A 25,928-nucleotide genomic window follows, 5' to 3' on the forward strand; every position below is an offset into this window, starting at 1 on the left:
CTATAGATCCTTGAATGACAGAGGGCTGTAAGGGATTATAAAGTTCTGAAGTCCAATAATTCAATTTGACAAATGAAGAAACTGAAGGACAAAGGAGTCCAAGATTCCACAGGTAGGGAGAGAAAGAAGCATCACTCGAATTCAGGATCTCAGATGACAGTACTATCTCTTTCTGATTTGGAGGACAGCACGTCATCATTATTAATTCTTCATAGTTGAAGTTCTATTTTGAGAGGCAGGACTAGCCACATGTGTTCTTGTTATGTTGCTTCTTCCTTTTTTGCCCCTCTATCCCTAGATGTCAAAAGGATGATAATAATAAAGCCCTCCCTTCCATTTCCTTCTACCTCACAAAGCTGTTGCGGGGATTTATAAGATGAAAGCACTTTCAGCTCTTTTGAACAAGTAAACACATATAAATACAAGCTATGGACTAGTTATTAGACTCTAGGATCTGCATAAATGGTTGCCTAAACAAATCAGAGCAACGTAAGGTGGTAAGCTTTCCTTCCATCTTTCCTAATGGGTGACCATGGCAAAGGGGATTGGTGTGATAATTTATCATCTCTGGTCACCCACCAATTATTTTATGTCTTATCTTATATGTAAGCTACAAAGGAAGGGGGTTTGTATTTGGTATCACTGTAAGTTGCCAGGGCAAGGGAAGAGAATTTGTGCAATCCCATGAGTGGGGATCCCAGAGGAAAGAAAAAAATTAATGAGAATATCAAATTTTAGGAGGAAGAGATGTGAGGAAAGTACAGTTAATGGTATATCCGTTATTATTAGCACTTATCTAGCCATGGAGATTCTTTCATTAAGAGGATTCTCATTATTGTTTAAAAGTCATTTTAAAAATTGATGATAATACTTTCTTTGACAAAAAAAAATTCCCTGATTGCTTGGTTCAACTGATGAATTTTAATTCTCCATGGAGATGACACTTATAACTGGGATTCCCAGACTGAAATGAGCTCATCCTTGTTCTGTTTGTTAGAACTGAAAAAAAATACACATCTCTAAGCCATTTACTTTATTCACTGTTCAAGTCCCTGAACACTACATCAAGAGTCAGAGGTGAGAGCTCAAAAGTCATTAATCTGAAATAAAATTAACAGGGAAAAATCACAAGAGAGAGAAACAGAGACATAGAAAACAGAGAGAGAGAGAGAGAGAGAGAGAGAGAGAGAGAGAGAGAGAGAGAGAGAGAGAGAGAGAGAGAGAAAGAGCGAGAGTGAGAGAGAGAGAGAGAGAGAGAGAAAGAGAGAGAGAGAGAGAGAGAGAGAGAGAGAGAGAGGGAGGAAATAACTTAAGGGAAAAAGCTGGAGAAAGGTCTTTTGGGGGAAAGGATTATGGCAGACACAGAACCCAGAATGCTAGATTGCATGACAGATCTACTACTAAATGAAATGCTTAACCTTGCAAATGAACAAAAAATTTTTTGGTGAAGAAATATCAATGATTCTGTTTTCCCTCAAGAACAGAAGGTGGTGTTCACACCTGGATTTTCTCGTATGATTAACACCTCATCCCAAAGCTTTTCTCTTAACACTTCGGCTTTCCCTCAGCACCTTTAGCCTAGGATTTCCTTGACCATTAATTTTCAGGGTTTTTTAAAACTTCTGGAAAATGAATGGTTTCCAGTCACTTATATTCAAAAGATCTCATTAAAACTTAGTGAAATGAATGAAACAGTTTATCTCTGAGCTAAAAAAAGTTCTCTAACCCATGATTGAATTACTGACCCAAGACTGAACTTGGATATCTATTTGCCTAATGACTCAAAGAATTCATTTATGTCTTCTCTTATTTTGGGGGTGGGGTGGGGAGAGGAGGGAGGCAGAAAAAGTAGTTGATATTCCTGGAAAGTTTTCCATTTATCACAGGAAATTAATTTACTTGCTTGAAAACATCATGCAACCTTGTCTTAAACTCTTGGAAATCCAAGAAATATGATAGCCTTTGGAAAGCAAAGAAATTTAGGGTCATCTAGTTATGAATTGTGAACTATGAATTTATGAAATAAAGCTGGCAAAAGTAGGTTTCTATGCCTGTTATTGTTCAGATGGGTTTAATTCTCCATGATTCCATTTGGGATTTTCTTGGCATAAATACTGGAGGGGTATGCTATTTCCTTCTCTAGATCATTTTACAGATGAGGAACTGAGGCAAACAGTTAAGTGACTTGCCCAGGGTCACACAGTTAGTAAGTGTCTGAGGTTGGATTTGAAGTCATGAAGATGAGTCTTCCACTCTAGGCCCACTCTATCACTCCCACCTGCTGTCTACCAGAGATTCCTATGTATAAAACCATTTATTTCATACATATAGATAATGCTACCAATACATCAGCAGTTGGGAATATATTCTGATATAAAGAATTGGCTAAGTGGTACAGAGTTTTGGATTTGGAGTCGAGAAGTCTGGTCTCTATACAACCCAAATTCAAATCCAGCTCCAGATGATCACTAACTTTGTGACTTTGGGCAGCTCATTTAATCTGTATCTGTTGACATTTCCTCATGTGTAAATTGGGAATTAGGGCAGCTGGGTGACACAGTAGGTAGAGTTCTAGGCTTGGAATTAGGAAAATTCAGCTTCCAAAGTTCAAATCTGACCTCAGACACTTATTAGCTGTATGACACTAGGAAGGTCACTTAACCCTGTTTGCCTCAGTTTACTCATGTGTAAAATGAGCTACATAAGGAAATAGCAAACGAGTATCTTTGCAAAGAAATGGGGCTATAAAGAGTCAGACAAGACTGTATCCCCTGCCAAGAAAACCCCAAATGGGGTGATGAAGATTTGATATGACTGCACTTACTGAACAACCATAAAATCTTATGATTTTATTTCTTAAGAATCATACTTTAAGGGCAGCTAGGTAGTACAGTAAATAGAGCACCTGAAGTCAGAAGGATCCGAGTTCAAATCTGGCCTCAAATACTTAATATTCACTAGCTGTATGACCCTGGGCAAGTCAGTTAACCCCAATTGCCTCAGCAAATATATATATATGAGGTTGCCGTATAGAAGAATAATCACATTTATGTTATGTCGCTCTAGATGGCATAATTAGGATCCACAGGTAGAAGGAAAAGGGAGAAAAATATTCTCTTAATATAAGCAGATGTTCTTAGGACTTTTTGTCCCATGGATCCTTTTGAAGGTTTGGGGAAGCCCAGGGACTCTTGGAGAATGCTTTTAAAAGCATAAAGTAAAATACATTGGATTATAAAAGATATGCATTCTACTGAGATAGTTATTGATATGTTAGAAGAGAAAACTAAAACTTCAGATGTTCCAGTTAAGAATCTCTGTATAAGGACAGATTCTCTTTGTCTTTCTTGTCTTTGTCTCTTTGCCTCTCTGTTCTTCTCATCTGAACCTATGATTTTGCTGACATGTAATAAGAAAAGCATGTTATCTATATATTTCAGTTTTTAAAAATGGCTTTAATAAAGTCACAATGAAAATTCACAATTAGGACTATTCAAAAGTAGATGGCAATGCCTCAAAAAGGTGGGGACTCTCCTTCACTGGAATTGCTCACAATCAGACTAAAGAATCCCTGGTCAGCCATGGCAGAGGGGATTCTTGAATATAATTCATGTAATTCTATAATCTATGTTTTTAAAGCTTATCTACCTTATTTCTCATTCTTCCTCACTTATTAAAAACATAAGAGTACATTACCATGTAGTAAGCATCAATGTTGAGGAACAGAATTAATATTTATCTTATAAATAAATCATAATTTTTGTCTTTTGTTTGTGTTTGTCTTTTGTATTTATATTATTTCGGTATACTGAAAATTTTAGGAAACATGATTTGATCAGGGTTTTGTACATTTGTCTTTTAGTCAATTAGTTGTGTTGAACCTTTTGTGACCCTATTTGGCATTTTCTTGCAGAGATACTGGAGGGGTTTGTCATTTCCTATTCCAGCTCATTTTACAGATGAGAAACTGAGGCAAACAGAGTTAAGTAACTTGTTCATGGTCAGACCTACTTAGTATCTAAGGCCACGTTTGAATTCAAGTCTTTATGACCCCAGATCTGGGCTCTTATCAACTGCCACCTAGCTGCTCAGTAATGGACAAATCACTCAATCCAAGTGAGTATGACTCAACTTGCTATAACTTAATTATTTTTTAATGGGTTAGATCTGTAGAATAACACCTCCAACACCTCCTTAGAACATTTACCTCACAGAAATTGTAATTTTATAATCACTCAGTATAAATAAATGATATAACTACCTTGAGTCACATTGTGCACACGTGGCAAGAGTGGATTAAGTATTCGTAGCCCCTGGGTTTCCATTCTATAGCCCATAGAGCCAGTCAGGGTATTTTCGTGGCAGCTCTTACTAGCAGCTTCTTTCTGGTATCTAACTCCTCTCCAATTACTCCTGAGTATGTCCTTTTTGCTGACTCACCCTTTTCAGATTCATTCAGTCATGGCCAAGTCAAGTTAGAATTTTATTGCTTCTTGGCTAAATGCCACCGGGAAGCTTACAGAACAAAAAGTGGATACAAAATGATATTTAAAAATAAATGCTAAGGATCCAAGCAAAGCAAAATCAGAGTTTAAGTATAATTACAAATAACATTTTGGGAAGCTAGTGATCTTAGCCAAGTCACATCTTCTCCAAGCCTCAGTTAATTCATTTGTGAAATAAGAAGGGATCAGACAGATTTAAAGCTAATTCTGAATTCTACTATGTTCCCTGTATAGTAATTTTAACCTCTATCTAAAGTGGTTTTAGCTTTAGCTTTTTTAAATAGTCACTACAAACCAAGACAAATATGTAATCCATATTCATTAGGATGTATTTAAAATACATTTCTGGAGTGAATGTTAATTAAAATTATTTTTCAAAACTCTGATGGATTTCTTGGCCTAGTGATACCACCAGGAGACCTATGCTAAGAAAGATCAAACAAATAGGAAAAAGTTTTTATATTCACAAAAAAATCTATAGCAGCTCTTTTTGTGGTGGCAAAAGAAACTATAAACTGAAAGTGATTCCCTTGAAAGAAGAGGCACTGAATAGGTATGAATGTGACAGAATACTATTGTGCTGTAAGAAATGAAAGAATAGATAATTTCAGAGACAGAGAAAAATCTAATATGTACTGATGTAGAGGGAAGTAAGCAGAATCAGAAGACCAATTTATACCATAATGCCAACATTATAAAGATGCACAGTTTTAAGATCTTTTATAAATTGATGAGAAATGAAATAACTAGAACAACTTATATGATAACAATGACACTATATAAAGACAAAACCACTTTGTAAGCTGTAAGAACTACGATCAATACAATGACCATCCATGATACTAAAGGATCGATGATGAAATGTACTATTTACCTCCTGACAGAGAGGTGATAGATTTAAGGTGCAGAATGAGACATAGATATTTCTGTACCCAGACAACAAGGGAATTGGTTTGCTTGACTATGCATATCTGTTAAAAGCAATTTTCTTTTCTTTTTTTTTTTTTTCTGTTGGAGTGGGAGATGGAGGAAGAGAAAATAGATTTCTCTTCATTTGAAAAAAATTAAAAATAGAAGTTCAGGGGTTGCTACAAATGTTGGAGGTGGCAAGCACTTTCAGATGAGGTCATTATTGTTAACTTTGCTTAATTGCTTTACTTTGTTACAAGAGATCTCTCAGAAAATGGCAATATTCTGGAAATGTTTGTAATATAAAAGCAATATCCTTTAATCAAGCAAACAAACAAAAAGGATCTCATGGCAATGTTTCCTTCCTCTATCAGTGTATCTTGGAAACTATTCACATTTTCTCAATCTATAGAATTCTTATCTATATCCTCCCAGAATCCTCCATAGAAAAATTACTTGGGATGCTGGAAGCCTTCACTTACCAACTGACACAAATTCATAACCCCTCACCACCTTTTCTGATCACACCTTTGCTCGTTGATGTCTTTTATGTCATTTCTTATATGCAAATTTTCATTAGCAATAATGCTATGGCTCACTGGCATCCACTATGCGTCCATGACTGACTTGCTTTTTGGATCACTTGCAATTATGGTTTTTCGAATCTATGATTTGCCTCATTGGGAGAATAATGGTGTTGAAGAAGATGAGTTTTTGTTAATCCAGAAGTTTGACAATAAAGATGAAATTAAAATTCCTTGAAGAAACTTCAGAGGAAGCTTCAGATACACAAGGAAGATGAAAAACATGAAGGGCCTGATAGATCAGTACTTATGTTGCAGTAAGTTTGCTGGATTAGAAGCTCACCGGCAAAGTCTAATTTCAGTATTGTCAGTGCCTGGATTCAGATTGGGAGTGACCTCTGTGAGTTTAGTAAAGATTCTAAAGACCACAGTCCTGGCCAGCATCTTCTCATGTCTAGGATTTATACAATATATTTGGTATTATGGCTTGAGAATAAAAATGGTTTTCTCCTAACAGGTGATTCAAGGGGTGGCTATGAATTAGCAGCCTACTTTTAATGACTATATCACTGAGTCACAGGAATTTATATTTTCTTTTTACCTCAAAGAAAAACTTGACCATCTTTCTTTAATACTATCAACCTGGAAGCTTGACAGTAAGGATTAAAAATTGCTCCTTCCTTCCCACTTGGTTATTGGAAAGGCTCTGAAAGGTAATCAGTCTTGTGAAGCGATACTTTACAGTCTGCATAAAAATGCCATGATTTCCTTTCCTCTCCCCAACCTAATTGAAAGTGCATAATATCACACAGCTGGGGAAATGTAAACTGTAAACATATGCAATATATCATGCTATCACACAAAAGCTGGTTACTAATGGGCACTGGGTGGTTGTCAGGACCAAAAGAAATCTGGAAAAACAAGGCTTTTTTATTTTTTATTTTTTGCTCTGGAGTAAAAGCTCACAGTTTGGTGCTACCACCTGCCATGTTTTTCCTTTTCCTAGCTTGTGCTGGAATATACCAAAATAAAATGGAACAAAGGGTTTCAACCCATTTAGTGTGTGCAAAATTTGGGGACCTATCTACAATATGCATTGATTAATATTTTCTTGGATGAGTCCTAAATGTGACAATGAATTTCAGTTCATTCCTCTCTGTCAAGCACGCAGAATGACACTCCTGTTTCAACATCTTTATTTCCTAAATGCAAATGATCTTTGGTTTCATCATTCTATTCTATGACTAAGATTATCTGCTTTTATATCTTTGATGATCCATGCAGAGCTGTTCAGGTGGATGAAATTCATAGATTTTTTGTTTGTTTACAAAGCTCCCTTACTGCCCCTCATGGCCCTCTGATTTGCCCTCAGTTACGTTGCTTTAGAAGCTTTTAATCATATCCCCTTTCACTTTCCCTCCTTCACAAAGAACAGCTTTCCATTTCATCACTCATTGTGTTTAATTTGCCTACTCCTGATTTCAAGCCACCTTCCCTCAGCATAAGCTCTTCACTGTAAGGCTCTTGAGAGGAAAAAAAAAAAACCCAATGCTCTTTGAACGTTTGTCATTATCAGTTCTGTCATAATATTCTTGCATAAATTGTCAGCTCTTTGCAACAGGGACTTTGCTCTCTGAATTCATCTATTGTCTATTCATGGTGCCTTATTACTATTATTTGTTAGCTTTATTTTTGGATGGTTGACAGCTTCAAGTTAAGTCAAAACACAGCCCTTGTCTAGGGTAGCCGCTGTGTATCATTTTCAGAAAAATGAAGGGTTTTTGTTTTTGTTTTGTTTTTAGAATTTCACATCACTATGTCCAATTCTCACTCTCACTGAACACAGACAGCCCATCTGTGACCCTACTGGATAAGGACTACCTTCAACTTCCACAAGGTTTCATTACCTGTCAGCAAGAGTCTGAGGATGGTAAGGCTTGTTGATCTTTGCATAAAGCCCCTCCAAGTGATCCTTCTCTGGAGATAGTGGGGGGCCATCCCGTGGGTAGCCAAGTGCTCCGATACTTGGTGGTGATGATGGCCTGTAGACACCAGCTGGTACATAAGTATCCTGGAAATGGTTCACTCGGGCATAATTGGGATCCATTTCATCATCATCCATATCATGAAAAGGTCCTATGAGGCCAGTGGAATAATCAATAAGCCCTCTTGCCTGCTTTTCTCGTAGCTCCTGGTGTTTGGCTCCAATTCTGAAAAGTGCAGAATAAGTTAAGAGAGATGTGAGTTTAGCCCAGCAGTAATCATTTTATATCAGCACCTAAAATTTATGCAAACTCCTCTCAGTTTCTCTAGTTGTTCACTTTCTATTCATCCCAGATCAACATCAATAGAAATGCCAGGTGCATAAGCCATAGTATTGACTTAATAGTCTTCCCCTATGTTTTTTGCAGGTTTTTCTGGTTTGTGATAATATAAGAATAATGACAATAATATCTAGCATTTAAATAGTACTTAAGTTTGTAAAGTGCTTTACAAAGATTATATCATGCTATCCTTGCAACAACCTTGGGAAGTAGTTGGGGAAGTATACTCATTTTCTATATAGGAAAACGGAGGCAGGTAGCTATTAAATAACTTGTATAGAGTCACATGAGTAGAAAGTATCTGAGGCCAAATTTGAATTCAGGTCTTCTTGACTCTAATACTATCTACTGCGCTCCTTATCTTCCCACGTCATGATGATGTTGTGGGTATTTTGACATTTTACCCATTGATAAGAGAGATAAATGAGGATTGTAAGAGGTTGGTTTTCATTAATACTCATTCAATCAGTATTGGCTGAGTTTGTGTATCTTAGGTATGATAGTCTGGAAAGTATTCCTCAATGCAGGACCAAAGGTTAAAACAGTTAACCTGCATTCCCACACTTTTCCTATGAGTTCACCATTTGGCTCCTTGATCTTCCTGTAGTCTTCTAGAGAAATGAGCTTGCAGAGGATGAATTAAACATGAAGAGGAAGTGGTGAGACAGCCTGGTCACTAAAAGCAGTAGATCAGAAGTCATTTACAAGAGATTTTAATTTTTTTGGTTACATAAATGGGGAGCACGGTGCCTCATTATATAAGGGCTAGGGACAGAGTAAAACAGGGAGGAAATTAATAGGATCCTGACAGAGATGAATTGGCACATATAAGTGAATTAAAGACTATTACTGGCAGGGCTCCACTGTGATAAAGCCTTAAGTGGTATTTCAAAATGCTCTACTAATCGGTGCCATTGTATAATCTATTGGGAATAAGGAAAGGGGAAAATTTTTTTAGAAGAATTGAAAATCCATCTGTGGCTTTACTTCATCCCCAAACTAGTTAGGTGTCTTAAATTTTTGGTTACTTATTAAAATAGAAAAATTCTTTATCATATTATTGAATCATAATAATGTTGTTGATAGTCTTAGGTGAATAGTATCAAGAAGAAAGCTGGGCAAGGAATTCATTTTTGTATGAATGAAGAATTTTTTTTTTTTTGTAAAGGGAGAAAAAGGATGATGCTATTAATTCTAGTGGAAGAGGCCAAAGAGAAAGTGAAATGTATCTTAGAGGAAATGAACAAAAAGATGGCAGACTTTGAAACTATGAAGTCAATGAAGATAAGAGTCTTTTGCAGGCCAAAAGGACCCAGTTCAAAGATGTGTCCAGGGGATTGGATAAGGGTGGGCTTTTTTTCACTTGTTTTTTGAACATTTATTTTGAAGGTGCATTTTGTTTCTGGTCTGCTAAACCATAATGTCATCCTCTTTTCTCTTTCTAAAACCACAAGACAATTTTTTTTTTTTTTTTGCACATTGGAATTGGGTTTCCTTTGAAAAACATCAAACCTTCTGTAAAAGTTGTGGAACACTTTAGAATACCTAACCTTCAAGATACTTCCTTGCCAGAGAGAAGAGGAATCTGATTCTCCCTCACCCCTCACCCCAAGTATGAAATGATAGGAAAGGAAAATAAAAAAATATAGGCATAGGGCTAAGCCACTATTTCTACAAGCCAACACAGATGAAAAATACCAGTGGCGAGTATTGCCTTTCTCTTTGCAGATGACAAACTCTGAACTCTGAATTAAGTAATTAATGAGCAGAAGAAAATATGTGAAAGATAACTCAATTTTCCAAGGGACTTGGAATTAAGATAAAAGAAAGATTACCCAGTAGAGAGATCCTGTTATCCTCTTAGTATCTTCATGGATATTTGTTTAGAATATTTTTTTTGTAAAGATGCTAACTGGATCTATTTCTGTAACAAAGCCATCTTTTCAGTGACAATACAGACTCCATTGTCAATGAATACTTACTGCACAAAGATGATACTGATGGATTTCCATTGCAAATAAAGCTAAAAATATCAATAAGATAAGAGGTTAGGATTCTTTTGTGTGTTTGCTAAAACCACATCTTTGTGCATTTAAATTCTGGCCTCAGACACTTACTAGCTATGTGACCTTGGACAAGTCACATAAATCTGTGAGCTTCAGTTTCTTTATCTATAAAATGAGCTGGAGGAGGAAATGGCAAATTATTCTAGTACCTAAATTTCAAATACTTCTGGGTGTGGTTGTGGTGGACAGAAGATAGAGGTCATGGGAGTTTAAGAGACTGAGGAGCTAAGAGACTCAAGAATTAAGAATTTTTAGTCTGATTCAAATGACTAGGGAGGAGGATAAGTGAATTGAAGGAATGTGTCATCTTACTTGAGCCTCATAATAGCTGTGTGAAATAAGGATGCTTATCTCCATTTTACAAATGAGGAAGATAAGGATGAGAGGATGAGAATCACACAGCTAGAAAGTGTCATTTAAATCTACAATCTTCCTGATGGCAAATCCAATGCTCTTTCCAGAAAGCCATTTGCCTTTCTCATGTTATTTTGTGCTTCTAGCCAAGGCAACAGTGAGAGAGGGCTATAGGGACTTTTTTGAAGGGGTCTAGGGGTGTCAGTTGGAATGGTGGGAAAGGAAGAGAAGGAAACATATGACCGCACAGCAATTGAGGCAAAGAAATGGTTTAGTTCTTAAAGATTATAAAATATCTTTTGTATAACTTTCCCTTTTGACAGAGAGGATATTTTATTCTACCATCGATCCCCAACAAAAGCTGTGATTAGGTCGTTATGATTCTTTTTTTTTTTTTTTTTGTTCCAGAGAAGGGGCCCAGTTTCTTCCAGTTTTCCCCATGAATGCAGCTTCACTAGCATGTAAACCATGTCTGTTCAGGGACAATTGCTTCCTTTCTTCACAACACTCACCAGTCAATACCAGGTTACACGCACTTCTTTGTGATCAATGTCCCATCTTTTCAATGGGCCTATTTTAGCTGCATTAATATTTTTCATTTCTTTCTCACTCTTGTCCAGGAGTCTATAACACTTTCTCAATGAGCTTTCTCTTGTCCTTTCTATTTTTCATGTCAATTTAAACTATCTCTGTGGCAGTTCAGAAAACTGTATAGTTGGTACCCCAGCATCATTTCTCACCTCTCCTCTATTATACTTTTTTTCAGTTAAGGAAACTTGGCATTTTAAAATTTGATTTCTGCCTATATTGTTGGTTGATTCTTTAAAAGAAAATAATTGCTTCTTTCTTCAAAATATCTATTTATTTTTTAAAACTTCTTTAAAAAAAAACAGAATGCTAGTCATTAAGTCTCTTATTCCCACTGGACAGCACAACTGTATATCTTTCAGGATGGCTTTCAATGAGGCAAATCCCATGGGGCAGGTAATTCAGTAAAGTTCATAACAGTTACCCACCCAAATCAGACCAAACTCAGATGGTTTATATGATTTCAAAGAGCTAAGTCATCCCATTTTGTCATTGTAGGATAGGGCTGTAGAAACTTAGTTTGATTCTAAACCTAAATTAGAGAATATCCTGGCAAATTCTGGGCCCACACAAGCAAAGAGGAAAATCTTCTACAAGGCTTCAGAGACAACCTCGCTTCCCCTGTAGACAATGAACTGTCATTTATTGGACAGCAAATCTGGTCTTTATTCTAACTTTATGACAGACATTTTAGTTAACATTTTAAAATCACACTGATGGTATCTTCCATTACCTCCTTACTATCCTTAATTGTACCATCTTGATAGAATTTAGTGAAAACTTTTATTTGCAATTTATATTTTTCTAAAAATCACACCTTTTCTGGACCTATTAAATTTTCTATTTGAAAACTAGCCAATTGTAGTTAAAAGTAGCTCACTGATTACAGTTCTTGAAATTTTCTTGGCATTCCCAAAATATACAGTTTTTGCCCATAAATGTTTATCAAATAACTTCATTTTCTCCTTGTGAAACTGGCCCTGAAGCAGACTAAAAGTGCTAATGAGTGTTTAGCACCTTTTCTAGAAATGACTAGTTTTCCTATAGCAATCCAATAGACAGGGGTCCCTATACAAAATACTATTAAACATTTAACACTTTTTAGAGATGCCCTCTGAGCTTATGTGCAGGCTAATATTTAGGAAGGAACTGTAATAATCTGTCCCTTGAGAAGACTGGGATGACTGCCTGGGACAAGCAAAATTTGTAATGTCTATTTTATTCAGTGTCTTCAAAATGTTTTATTACTAGTATTATTGTTGATATTAAACTATGGCAAGCAATATTCTGGTTAATTTATTAATTTTCCCCAATTGCCATTTCCCACCTGTTTTCAATGTTTTTCTGGAAATTGGGGGAAGGAGGAGGATTAGAAAAGTTAGAAATAAAATGTAGAAATTTCACCTTCAAAATCTGTTTTCAAGATACAGACATGCATTTCTAGACATGAGCAGTGTAGCAAATTGTTTTGCTTAACTATACGTTTTTGTGAGAAAGGTTTTATTTGTTTTTTCTATTTTCTTTTTCCATGTGAAAAAGATGTTGAGAGAGAAAGAAAGTTAATGTTTGTTGAAAAAAATTACATAAAATATGTCTTGTCTGTATCTTAGGAACACTGACAGATATTTGTGTTTATTGATGATAAATTCTCGGAGATGGAGGGTCTCCCCAAAGCCACTAAATCAGCCACACTTGAAGAAGTGTCCGATTATAACATTCTTAATACATGGTATTTGGTCTTTGAAGACCCAGGGAAAGGGAATTCTACTTTTGTATAGCTCTGTTTGGAAGCTTTTTCCATGCATCAGAAAAATTTGTCACAAGGGTTTTTTATTTCCCCCAAGTGTGGAGAGGAGGTCAAAGAGAAAGAAAGCAAATGTTTGTTAATTGAAAAAAATTAATTAAAAACCCTAAATTGGCTTCTTTGAAGCTCCCACCTCTGGGGGGCAGGGGCGGTTAAGATGTCCCTAGCCATAATAGTATTTGCCATGTGGCTCACTTTGGAGCACTGCTGGTTGACATAACTTCCTGAAGAGGAAAAAGGAAAAAGCCACAGAGAATGAAAGGAAGCTAGTTATGTTTCCGTCCTGTCTCTCCAAAGCATTTTTGGTCCCTCTTTTCTGCCACCTGATAATCCACACCCAACCAGCATCCACCCCTTTGCTTCCTTGCTCTTTCTCTTTTTTGAAGGAAGCTGGGAGGAACATGGCCAAGAATAGGGACTCTGAGAACCATAGCCTGTAACTGGTACTGTTTTATCTGCTTATTTGGAATTGAAAGTCAATGTTCCTAAATATCCTACTACACTTTATATAGAAACCTAGTATCATGAACTGTGTATGAGCTACCACCTTTCAGTGGGACATAGGAAGACTCCAATTAGCATATCATCAAAGTTATGGGTAAATAAAATGGCAGGCCTTTTGTTCCTAAAATCTGTCTGCATTTACCAGATGCCTGCTGTGCAAAGGGTTGTTTGTGGCACTGCAGGAAATTAAGACAGGCTTAAGAGATGTGGTTCTTATTTTTTCTTTCTATTTATATGGCAACTATATACAGGGGGTTAAAAAAATCCTTCAGACCTGCAAAAACAGCTTATTCAACCAGTGCATTTTCAGCAGTCCCTTTCCATTACGGTTGTCATCCCTGGCTCCACTAATCATAGAGTTAGATGCATCCATGCCCTGAACAGATTGCACAGTGTCTTCCCTAGAGTACAGATGTATGCCTGATGATGGAGTCAGTCAGTCAACAGCATTTACTGAACACCTGCTGCCTTTGCAATGCTGCATGGGAGCTAGAAACAAATGTACCAGACAAGTGCTCTTTCCACTGAGTCATGGTGACGGGTGGTCAGAGGAAGCAAGCATGGCATACTCCCTATGTCTCTGTATTTACCCAAAGAAGTGCTTAAGTTTTCTGCTGAAGAGCTAGAAAGTGGTAGGTAAGCAGGGAGAGAAGATCGCTAAAAATTCCTTAATTCCTATCCACTCTCACAGAAATAAAGGGGATGGGAAAGGTATAGGAGTTTACTTTTAAGAATTTACCTGTCCAAATTCTGTGGGAAAGACTAAGATTTAATCTTAAGTTTCCAGGAGACGATTTTAAGTTTTGGAGTGAAAATTTTGAATTTTATAGGATAGCATTGGACCTGTGGGTAGGCAAGCTGTCTGTTTTCTGATGACGGAACCAGTTAAGTTTGGAAAGGATCCTTACTAAATTGATTACAGGGTGGTGAATTTTTTAGCCATTCTTAAAGATAATTCTTAAAGATTACCTATTAAATTATAAAAAGTGTGTGTTCTGCCTTACCATAGATAAATGACATGTGATAGATTAGGGAAAGTCATGGAAAGAGCTTGTGTATGTATGTTTAATGTCTCATTTGCCTTCATCTACCCATCCATTAATGCATATTATAATTTGTAATAGACCATCCATGTCCATTGCTATCATTCATTTATACATTCCCAGTTTGGGTCAGCATTTTGTCACTGGATCTAACTGGTCCTTGGCTTACCAGATTACTATAAAAGTCTATGGGAAATCTATCCTATTATCCATATAATCCATCTGTTGGTTTAACATCGGGCAACATGCCTAGCTCATCTCTCTTTGACACTACATATTGTGAAAGGAAATGATGGGGCAAAATTGGTGTTTGTATAATGAAATGGAGCAAGGGAAAAATGGTATAGGAGACTGTGGCTATAATCCAAAGGTTCCCTGAGAATAGCTATTTCAGGGAAAAATAAACTTTGCATTTCCTAGTGGTACTACTATAAAAATGTGGAATGAAAGTAGCTTTCTTTTTTTTCTTTTATCAGCATTAAATTTATGATACATCTGATAACAATTTTAAAAAAAGCAATATGAGCCAGGGGAAAGAGGGTGTCTCTAGTTTTACCAGGAAGGGCTGGCTTAAAAGTTTTTAAGACTTTTCTAATTTGTCACTCTTGAGGCTTTTAGGTTTCTAACCAGCACTACTACAGCATGATAATATGGGGAATGAAATCTGAACCCTTGTATTGGGTGAAGGAAAGGAATAGAAAACACATGGTGGAACAGCTTCTAACAGGTAAAACATTGTTTTACAATGTATATTGAAGAATCTAAATATAAGGATTCAGTGTCAAATCTAATAATGATGTTAATGGTATCATTTATTTTTTGTGTGTGAAACACTTAACTAAACAGGCCATGTCAGCTGTCACCTCTAACAAATCCTAGAATCCCTCTATGAGAATTCTGGGTGTCCAATTTCTAAATCACAGCAAATCCTTGATCCCCATTTCTTCCCACATCTCCTTGAGGGTCCTGCTACAGAAATCAGTCCTTCTCTCTCAGGCATCATCAATCTTTCTCTCCACTGGCCCTTTTCCATTTTCTTACAAACATGTTAGCTTTTCCCAATCCTAAGGAAATCTTTCCCTGGACTCGTCTACTCTAGCTACTGTCCTAATTTCTCTATCTAGCTACTTTCAAAATTTCTCTACTCTTTTTAACTACCCAACTTAGTGAAAAGTTGCCTGCACCTGAACCCTCTAATTGTTTCTTACTCTCTTAAGCACAAATGACCTTCTAACTATGGATCAATTTCTCTGCTGCATGTGCTAACTTTAGCCTAACAATTTACATGAAGAAAACTCAAGTTCTCCACCATCCACATGTGGAACCGTTGGTTCCAGCAATGGGAAGTTTTAAATACTGAGGATAAGTTCTCTTACCTTAGCCATTTACTTTTCAGGAATATATCCATTGATAATGTCAATTATCACTGTCAAAGCTAGCTCAGTGTTTGGGAGGCTCTGAAGGACAGTATTGGAGATAAGAGCTATCAGACTGCTACCAAACTGAAGGTCTTACAAAATCATCATGCTGATCTCATTGTTCTATGTCCATGACACTTGGACAGTATATAAGCACCATGCCAGGAAATGGAATTGCTTCCATTTGAATTGTCTTAGGAGGATTCTGCAAATCACCTGGCAGGATAAGGTACCAGACACTGAGATCCTTTCTTGAGCTGAACTCCCAAGCATTCAAACTCTACTACAGAAAGCAAATTCTGGTGCTTGAATGACAAATATATTCTTGCCTATAAGAAAAAACTAAATATAAATATATAGGAAAATAGATAGATTCTACTATTATTTTTCTCATCATTTTCCTCCTGACCTTTTAAGCTAGATGTCATGTTTTTTTACTTCAAATACTTGAATACAATTATCATGCCTCCCCTAAAGTCTTCTTCCCATGAATCATATCAAGGTCCTTTAAATGATTTTATGCTACAATCTTGATGCCCTCTGCTATCCTGGATTGTTTCTTCAAGATACTCTCCAGATTATTAATGTCCTTCCCAAAATATGGCACCCAAAGCTGAAAATAATGCTCTACATAAGATCTGACTGGGGCAACATCACTTCTATCATCTCTAATACAATGTCTCTCAAAACAGCTTACATTAAATTAGCTTTTTCGGCAGTGGTGACTCATTAGGTTATCAACACATAGAATGGCCATTGGTTATTTCTCACTTGCACCATCTGACCGTTCTGTTAATTTCTATCATATGTTTCTCTGATGACATCTTTTACTCTTCTCTTTGCATCCTACGCAGTCCCTCATGTCTTGCCTTTGCCATTTGATTGATCATTACCTTTAATTCATTGGTGACTATATTTCATGACTAACATTCATAATCAGCAGAAGAATATCAGTGGTGATCAGTCTTGAGTATTGGTGACTAACTGGGAATCACCAACAAAAAGATGACTTTTTTTTTTAGGAAGAAACATGGGTTAATTAAAAGAATTTTGCTTTCATGGAACTGACTAACTGTGTCTCTCCAGACAACAATACCTACCTAGCAATACCTGCTTAGCTGCAGGATTCAAGGATATCTTGACCTGGCTTTGAACCCTGCTTGAACCCCCAATCCCAAAATGTCAATCAGAAGACTGGCGAAGACTGACAAGAATTAGGAACGAGTATGTTGGGTGTGTATCATTAAACAGGATGGAAAGGGGATGAGGCTGTTTCTATAGAGAATGCCTACTTTCTACCAGTATACAAAACATTGACTCTTCATGCACTGATTGACTTATGTTTTATATTTCTTTATGTTTCCTTAGTAATTTTGTGGTTTTTAAGGCTTAAATATGGAGAGCATTGATACAATAAAGAGAGACTCTTGTCTTGACTATTTACACCGGTATTATTGTCATTTCTTGCTTTCATGGTCTCTATGAGAGCCAATGTAGCTGGTCTGTTATTGGCATTTCACATTTAACAATATTATGTGGGGTAAAGCCTGGATATAGAATGCTAATTTCCTGTACTTTTAATTTCTGTACTTTTAAAAGACCTAATCTTTAGCCTTTTTAATGCATAACATTCTCACTTTCCTTAGTAGAACTAGAGTGTCCTGCTTGCAATTAACATAGAAGTCTCTCCAAAGATTCTTTGTTCATTAAAATAATATGCATATTCTAATACTCATTTGTCCCTGAAATAATAACAATTCTCTTTCAATAAATTAATTATGATTTTAATGAATGAAATTTGCATTCAGATGTCAATTTTTAAGTCTTCCTAGGCATCAGTCTTCAGTAAAGCAGGATTCCTTTCATGGAACAAGGCAATTGCTAAATGGCATGTCACACTGGGCAGTGTGTTTAATCTGGTGCAGACCAGGAGGAGTAAAGTCAAGGACAGAATCACCATTCTCATGAGATCTTAATGTGAACATAAAAAAGGCAGGAGACAACGAAGCTTTCAAATTGAGATTTTACATGTCAGTAAATTTCATATGTACTACCAGACAATGAAGTTCTGGGCTCAGAATATGAGCTTTTAATAAATGGAGTAAAACTTCTATTAACTGGAATGCTAAGGGGACTAGAATGTTGTCTGATAGAAATTTTCTGATAAATTAAGCATTGAACATGAAACTCTTCCTTATTCTTAGCATCGTAAATCTTCCTAAAATAAATTAATCCACTTTCTTGGCTTAATAATCAGTAGCATATTTTGGGGACCAGAGATGAGGACACATTGTCTGGTAATAACTAGTTCTTTTTGAAAAACTCCTTTAAAATGAAGCTCTCTTTCCTTGAAAATGGAATTGTCCTGGGATAGATGACTACTCCAAGTACTGTGAACATAACTCTTTTTTATGATTCTATATCATACAAGTTCATTGTTCTAAAGGTCAAGATGAAGAATCTGTAGGTACTGCAGTTTAATGGACTTTGGCATTGTGATGCATCTGGAAGAATGCTTGTTTTATTGTGATTTAACTCTTTAACTCAGAAAAAAATCAGTTTCATTAATAAGTCTGGTTAATTGGAATTTTTTGCTACATTTACAGATTAAAATATGACGAAAATATTAGTTGAATAGCCTGAGTATGTAACTATTAGTTCTAGTGAAACTGATTCCATGACATCCTTAATTAAAGCAGAAGAGAAGAATTGATAATTTTGGAAGCTACATGTTAGGAAAGACTACTGGCTTGGAAACTTATGCTACCATTTACTATTTGGGCAACCTTGGTCAATTCCCTTTATTTTTCTAATCCTCAGTTTTCTTGTCTGCAAAATGGAGAGCCTAACATTTGTGCTATACTTAAGGTCATATGACCATAGATTTAGGGTCAAAATAAACCTCACAGATCATCTAGTCCAAGCTTTATTTTATGGATGAGGAAATGAGACTCAGGGATATTCCAATATTTACCCACCATCATCTAGATAAGTGTTTAATGTGGAATTTGTGGCTAGCCACTTCGACTGAATAGCCAGATCTATTTTCAAACACCTCCAGCTTTATAAAATATTCATATACATTGTCTTTGGTTGTTGTTGCTGTCTTTGTCCTTTTCCCTTGGGGCCATTGCCCAAAAGTTATTTGAACAATAAACAGTAAAAACAAAACAAAACAAAACAAAACAAAAAAACAGGACATTTTACCAGCTAATAATGGTGGTTTCCTACTCCCAACTCTGAGATAATCACCCAAAGAAAGGACCTTAATTTCAATTCCCCACCACTCAATAATTATTGCATTTGGAATCACTGATAGGATTGGGACATGAATAGGGCAAGGCTCCATCTCAGGATTTTAGCCGTGGTGGAAATCCATTGCCCAAGTCAGTGTTCCAAAGAGAATATCCTTAATGTTGGGAGGTATTCACTCTCAGTCAACATCCACACTTGTTCCTTCAAAATACTCAAATGTTCTGATCATGATACTTGAAAAGGGAATTCAGACTGACTTGTTGCTATTGACTTGACTGGTATAGCCATAGGGGCATTATTATTTATTGAGAAAACATGGTTGGGCAGGGTAGTCCAATGATTATGGCAAAGGATCAGATCCCCTTTCCTAGAGCCTTTGATTTCAAAATTCCATACACTTGGTCTATATCCAAATTCCATAATAAACCTCCATGTATGTATTTTTTCAAGTACTTGTCTCTTTGAATCACCCTGGTATATCCTGGGGATAGGTTATCGGTCAGCCTGTGGGTGAGAGGGCAATACATATCATGAAAAGCACCCTCCTTCTTTAAAAAAAAAAAACAACTCAGATTTTTGAATGTTATTTTCTAACAGTGTAGCAAGAAGGTATAATGAATAGAGTACAGGGTCTTAAGTAAGGAAGATTCATCTTCCTGAGTTCAAATCTGACCTTAGACAGCTGTATGACCCTCTCACTTAACCCTATGTGTCTCAGTTTCCTCATCTGTACAATGAATGAAGAAGAAAATGGTAAGCTTCTATAGTGTCTTTGCCAAGAAAACCTCAAATGGGGTCACAAAAAGTTGGACAGGACTGAAAATGGCTGAACAACAATATGGCAGGAAGGATGTTAAACTGGAAGTGAGAAGACTTGAGTAGTAGTTCTTCCATTAACTGATGTGACCTTGGGAAAGGCACTTCAGTATAAAAAATATTTATTAAACATATACTAGGAATGAGGAACCATGGAAAGATCAGAGGATAAAAAACTAGAAATCTAAATCTGTGCCTTTAGAAGCTCCTATTATAATGAAAGATTTAAAACTTTACCATCTGAATCCTAATTATCTCCCTTTGCAAGATGACAGGGTTAATCTAAAATATATATTTTTTTCTAAGGTAGCTTTTGGCTTTAAAAATCTATGCCTCTACAAGCCTTTATTCTTTTCTAGTTTATAACTAAAATATCATTTATCATTTAGATTCTTAATAATTTAAGTTACTTCTACTCCGCTTGAAAAAATTTGGTACATAATTAAGTTATATTTTATAATTGAGTTTAATGATTTCGTTGAAAAGTACTTAGAGATGTATGAATGATAAAAGGAATCTGTGCCTGAACATAATGGCTCTAAATCTTATATTCTGCTATAAATAGATAAAATAATAAAAGTTGAGAATGAATCAAAGGAAAAGGTATCTCCCTAATCTGTCTCAATGGCACCCCTTTATAAATAAATAAATAAAAGTAAAATAGCTATTATTATTCCTACTACTAGTGACAATTAAATTCAAATAAATATTTTTGACAAGTGCAATTGACACACATATATATTTATAAAACTGATGTATATGAATATATATATATATATATATTAATTTAAATTTCCAAATTGAGGAAGTAAGAGTATATCTAGAGGTCAGAAAAACCAGAGAAAGGAAATAGAGGAAATTAGCTCTTTAGATGATAAAATATATATATATTAAAACTCATTAAATTACAAATCTTTTCCTGAAGGTTATATGTTATCAGAACTGAAATTGAAGCTGTATTCAGCTGAACTGGCCAACAACTGACCTTAGATAAGAGGAAGGTGAAAAGTAAAGCAAGAAAAAAAGAAGACATTAGAAGAATAAAAGATGGCAAGGATCAACACAGCTTATCCAAATGAGCACTGCCAATTAAGACTGTCTACCCTTGGGATTTTATGAAGAACACAAAGTAGATAGGAGAAGACAAAGATCTCAGCTTAATATCACATCTACAATTTTTAGATTTTACAGGTCTTACTAGTACAATATTGAATATGAAATAGTTACCAATAAAATAGCTACTGGGGATTAACAAGGCAGTCTAGTGGTAAGTGTTGGGTTGGCAGTCAGGAAGACCTGAGTATATATATTGAACCTTATGTGTTTACAATCCAAGTGTGTGGCAGGAACTAACTTTTTATCCTCAGTTTCCTCATCTATAAAATGGGAATGATATCTCAGAAGGTTGTTGTGATGTTCAAATGAGTTTTAAATATATAAACTATACATACTTTAATTAATCCCTTTGGCAGAACTTTAAGGAGGAACTCTGACAGTTAGGAGAAGCAACATGGAGGATCCCACAAATCAACTTCTAAAGATAAATTTAGTTAAAGGGAAAAGGAGACCTGAGATCTTGTGTGGGGAAGAAGAATCCAAGATGTCATCCCAATATAAGGAACCCCAAACTTTATGACACTGCATCATATGACAGATATTTCTAGGGAAAGATATTTCTAGACCATGGCAGGGCTTAATGGATCATGTCCATTTTAACAAACTATTCTTGTTAACTAGATCTTAAGCTCACCTGGAACAAATACTATCAGGCTTCTCTAAGATTTGACATCCTAGGCAAAGTTCCAGTTGTTGCTTCCTACTTAAAGTTCTGTATTTTAGTGTAACTAGCTACTGTGAAGCCCATCACAACTGGGAAAATAATCATGGATTCTGATGATTGTAACATTTCCTTTTCATAACCTAACCACTCCATTCCCTTTCCATTTGTTTTCTTCTTTGCTTTCTTGTTGCTTTCTATTTTCCCTTTGCCCAACCCCCTACTCTATCAAGTACCCCATTCTTACATCCTTCATCCTTCATTTTGTATTGTATTGAAACAGATAATATTGAAACATTTAAAATGTTAATTTATTCACCCAGGCCAAAAGCAGTCATTAAGTGCCCACAGGGTGCTAGTGTTGAACTAGGTATTGTTAAATCAAAACACACATAATCTGTTGGAAAAAGAAAATATACTTTGGAGTTACTTCTGAGTCTAGTAATTGCAGCTAGGTGGCCAACATGGTTATCATCATTCTAGAAAAAAATATCTTAAGATGCAAAAATATAGTAAAATGTCAGACTCACATAAATAGAATGATTTTGAAGAGTGCATCAGTGAGTCAGTGTTTTAAATTAGCTCTAATATTTTTTCTTGGTTAAAAAATCTCATATGTGTTCTGACCATAAGGCTACATAAATATCAGTTTGTAAATATATATTTGATTTATAAATTGCTGTGTTAAAAATATTTTGGTCACCCAAACTCCAAAGGTATAATGATATGTCAGGAATTTTTTTGAATATATTTGGAGGTTTTTTTTGTTTTTGTTTTTTTTTTTTTAATAAGAGTCAACTTCCCTTGGATCATGATCCTTTGATAAAGAGTGTCTGGATTTCTCTTGCTCTGTTCATCTGTAATCTGTTCTGAATTTTCTTATCAGACAATAGCTTTAAAATAAGCAAACTCAGGAGTAGTAGAGCATGTGGGATTAAAGATTCATATACACATGTATATAGAAGAATATATATATGCATACATAAAGCAATATGTATAGGCATATATATTAATTTGTATGTATAAGTCCATGATATCTGAAACAAAATGTGTTTGAAATTAATTCCTAAGATTTTCCATAATTGCATCCTGTGACTGTTCTTGTTTTCTCTGCCAAGAAGAATAACCTTTTAATTAGGAAGGAGAACTATTATCAATGATCTCATAAAGATCATGGAAACTGAAAAAGGCAGTACAGGATTGCAGAAGGGTAATGTCCCTCTTTTTTAAAAAATGGGAAGAGAATAGAATTGCAAAATACAAAATACAAAATAGAATTGCAAAAAAAATAAGCTAGTGAGCTTAATTTTATCAACAAAATTCGCTAATGTATTATTAAAGGTATAATTAAATCAATGGGTATATGTTAAATGCCTATTATATACCAGGCACTGTACTAAGTGCTAGAGAGATAAATACAAGAAAAAAGAATGTTAGTAGGGAATCCTCAAGGAACTTACATTCTAATGCAGTAAAATAACGCTTAAAAGGCAGCTGAAAAAAGGTGTGTGTGTATGTTTTTTGGGTGTGTGTACTCATTTGAGGTTATAGTAGTGAATTCTAGATAATAAAAGATAGCTGCTTTGGGTTTGTTCTCAAAATGGAGATTCCAGAAGAAACCCATTAGTTGAAGAAGGCACCTAGATTATAGTAGTAAAATCTGAAAATGAAATCTAGCTGGTTTATTGGTTAGAGTCTTTCTACAAAAGTAAGTGGTGAATATATAAAGTTCCAAAATGACTTCATAGAGAATTGGAAGATACCTGAAATGCCAGACTGATATTATTTGACATTTTTTTTTTGCAAGACTTAGTCATCAATAAGAATCAGTAGACTCTAACCAGTAAATCCTATATGTTCAATTTACATAGTTATTAGCACATCATTTGATAAAGTCCTTCCTTCTGGTCTCTATGGAAAAGATGGAGATATGTGGGTTAGCCTTCAGTATAATTAAATAGATTTTGAACTGGAGGGCTGATTAGATACTCTAAGTAATCATCAATAGTTTAAAGCCCAATGCCTCAAAGGAGATCTTTACAGACTATCCCAAAAGATATATGGTTGGTCATGTGCTATGTAACATTTTTATTTATGACTTGGATAAAGCCATAGACATCATTATCAAATCGGCAGATGATATAAAGTCAGGAGGGATATAAATACTATCAAGAATTGATATTTAAAAAGAAGACTGAAATATTGGGTCACATTGGGGAAAAAAGATGGCATTTAATGGAAATGAATGTAAAGTCTTATACTGGATTCCAAAAACGGAAGTTCTAAGGTCAGATTATGTAGTGGTATGGCAATCTGGAAAAAACTTCTGGGGGTTTGGGTGGGCTGAATATTTTGTTTGTGTCAATGAAGAAAACAAATACATTCTTAGTGTTCAGGAATAATGATATGATAGTGCTGTTGTCCTTCATTCTGGTCAGAATACATCTGAAGTACTACGTTCATTTCTGGAAGTCAAGTTTTAGAATAGATAATGATAAATGGGAATATCCAGGAGAGCAAATTCACTGTGGTGAAGAGCCTCAAGATTATGTCATATGAAACCATTGAAGGAAATGGGGATGTTTGCTTTGGAGCTGGTACTTGGAGGTTGGGGGGAGAAGATTGTTTTCAATGATTTTTAAGAGTTTTAATATAGAAAAGCATTATATTATATTATATACACATATAATTTGTTTAGAGGGCAGAAGCAAAAACAATGTGTGAAGCAAAGTTTCTTTTGGTATATGGAGATATTTTTTAATATTTAATTATCCAAAAGTAGAATGGGCTGCTATAGGAGGTTGTAGACTCTCCCTCAGTATGTTTTAAAGGAAATGCTGGATATTTGCTACTCAGGGAGATGATGATGGAGATTTTTTTTTTAGGTATGAATTGGACTAGATGGCCACTGAGTTGATATTGAAATCTTGGGGTTGGGGATATCATGGATGTTCCTTCTACATTTGTTATTAGCTATCAGGGAGTTGATCTAATTGGATATTTTGGGTTGTCTCAATGCATTATATTGCCATAGTGCAATGAGAAGTGCTTGGGAGTTTGTGTGATTAGATATATAGCATATAAACAGAGAGGAACTACATTTGGGAAATATCAAGGGTATCATCAGAGAGATGTATGTTCTGAGAAGAAGCTAGTCAGTCACACAGTATGCATGAATGATAAGTAATGGACAACTAAAAGTATTATTTTATCTATGGCATACCAAGAGACCTAGAAAGAAAGAAAGAAGAAAACCCCTTAAGGAAAAATTTCAGAAAGTCCTCAACAAGAGCTGTTCAGAATGAGAAGGTGGAAATGGATTGAAATCCACACTTTTAGATGAAGTTCCCACTCAAGCATCAGAGGATGCTCACTTACTTATATTTCCCCAACTGCTATGAATTTATATCTTAGTTTGATGTACATGAGGGAAGAAATAATAGCACAATATCAAACTTCTCAGCATTACAATTTTGGTTTATCCATGAAATTAAGGTACCCCTAAAATATGTTAAATCCTCATTGGGTAGTTTGATTACTTTTGAATCCACTTTCTTGGTCTGTGAGTCAAGGCTCCTTTTGTCTGTTATGATTTTTAAATGGGCATAGATGAAATAAACATTTTCAGAAATGTTTAGGCTCTGAGTCATCATGGCTTCAGATTCACTTATATAACTCAATAGTCATGGGTAGACACATATTCTACTCTGATTTCGAACTAGACCAAAATGTAATTTGTGGGGCAGCTAGTTGGTATAGTGGATAGAGCACCAGCTCTAAAGGCAGGAGGACTTGAGTTCAAATCTGACCTTAGACACTTAACACTTCCTAACCATGTGACTCTGGGCAAATCACTTAACCCCAATTGCCTCAGGAAAAAAAATGTAATTGGTAAATATTTAATAAAATAATAAGCAATAAATTTAATAAATAATGTATTGTTATTAACATATTATATAACTAAAAACAAACATTACAAATTATAAATAATAATAGATAATTTAATGGATTAAATTCAAATTTAAAAAATTAATAAAACAA

General features: G+C 35.4%; 1 protein-coding gene across 2 annotated transcripts in view; it reads right to left on the reverse strand.

The window, feature by feature from the left end:
* Positions 1–25,928, reverse strand: part of PARD3B (par-3 family cell polarity regulator beta) — a 1,324,210-nt gene that overhangs the window by 189,188 nt on the left and 1,109,094 nt on the right. For both annotated transcript variants that reach the window (XM_051983714.1, XM_051983713.1), the window contains one exon: positions 7,846–8,148. In XM_051983714.1, the coding sequence (XP_051839674.1) occupies positions 7,846–8,148 (303 nt within the window). The remainder of the gene's footprint in view (positions 1–7,845; positions 8,149–25,928) is intronic.

The sequence above is a fragment of the Antechinus flavipes genome, chromosome 3 (assembly GCF_016432865.1).
Source record: "Antechinus flavipes isolate AdamAnt ecotype Samford, QLD, Australia chromosome 3, AdamAnt_v2, whole genome shotgun sequence".
Lineage (NCBI taxonomy): Eukaryota > Metazoa > Chordata > Mammalia > Dasyuromorphia > Dasyuridae > Antechinus > Antechinus flavipes.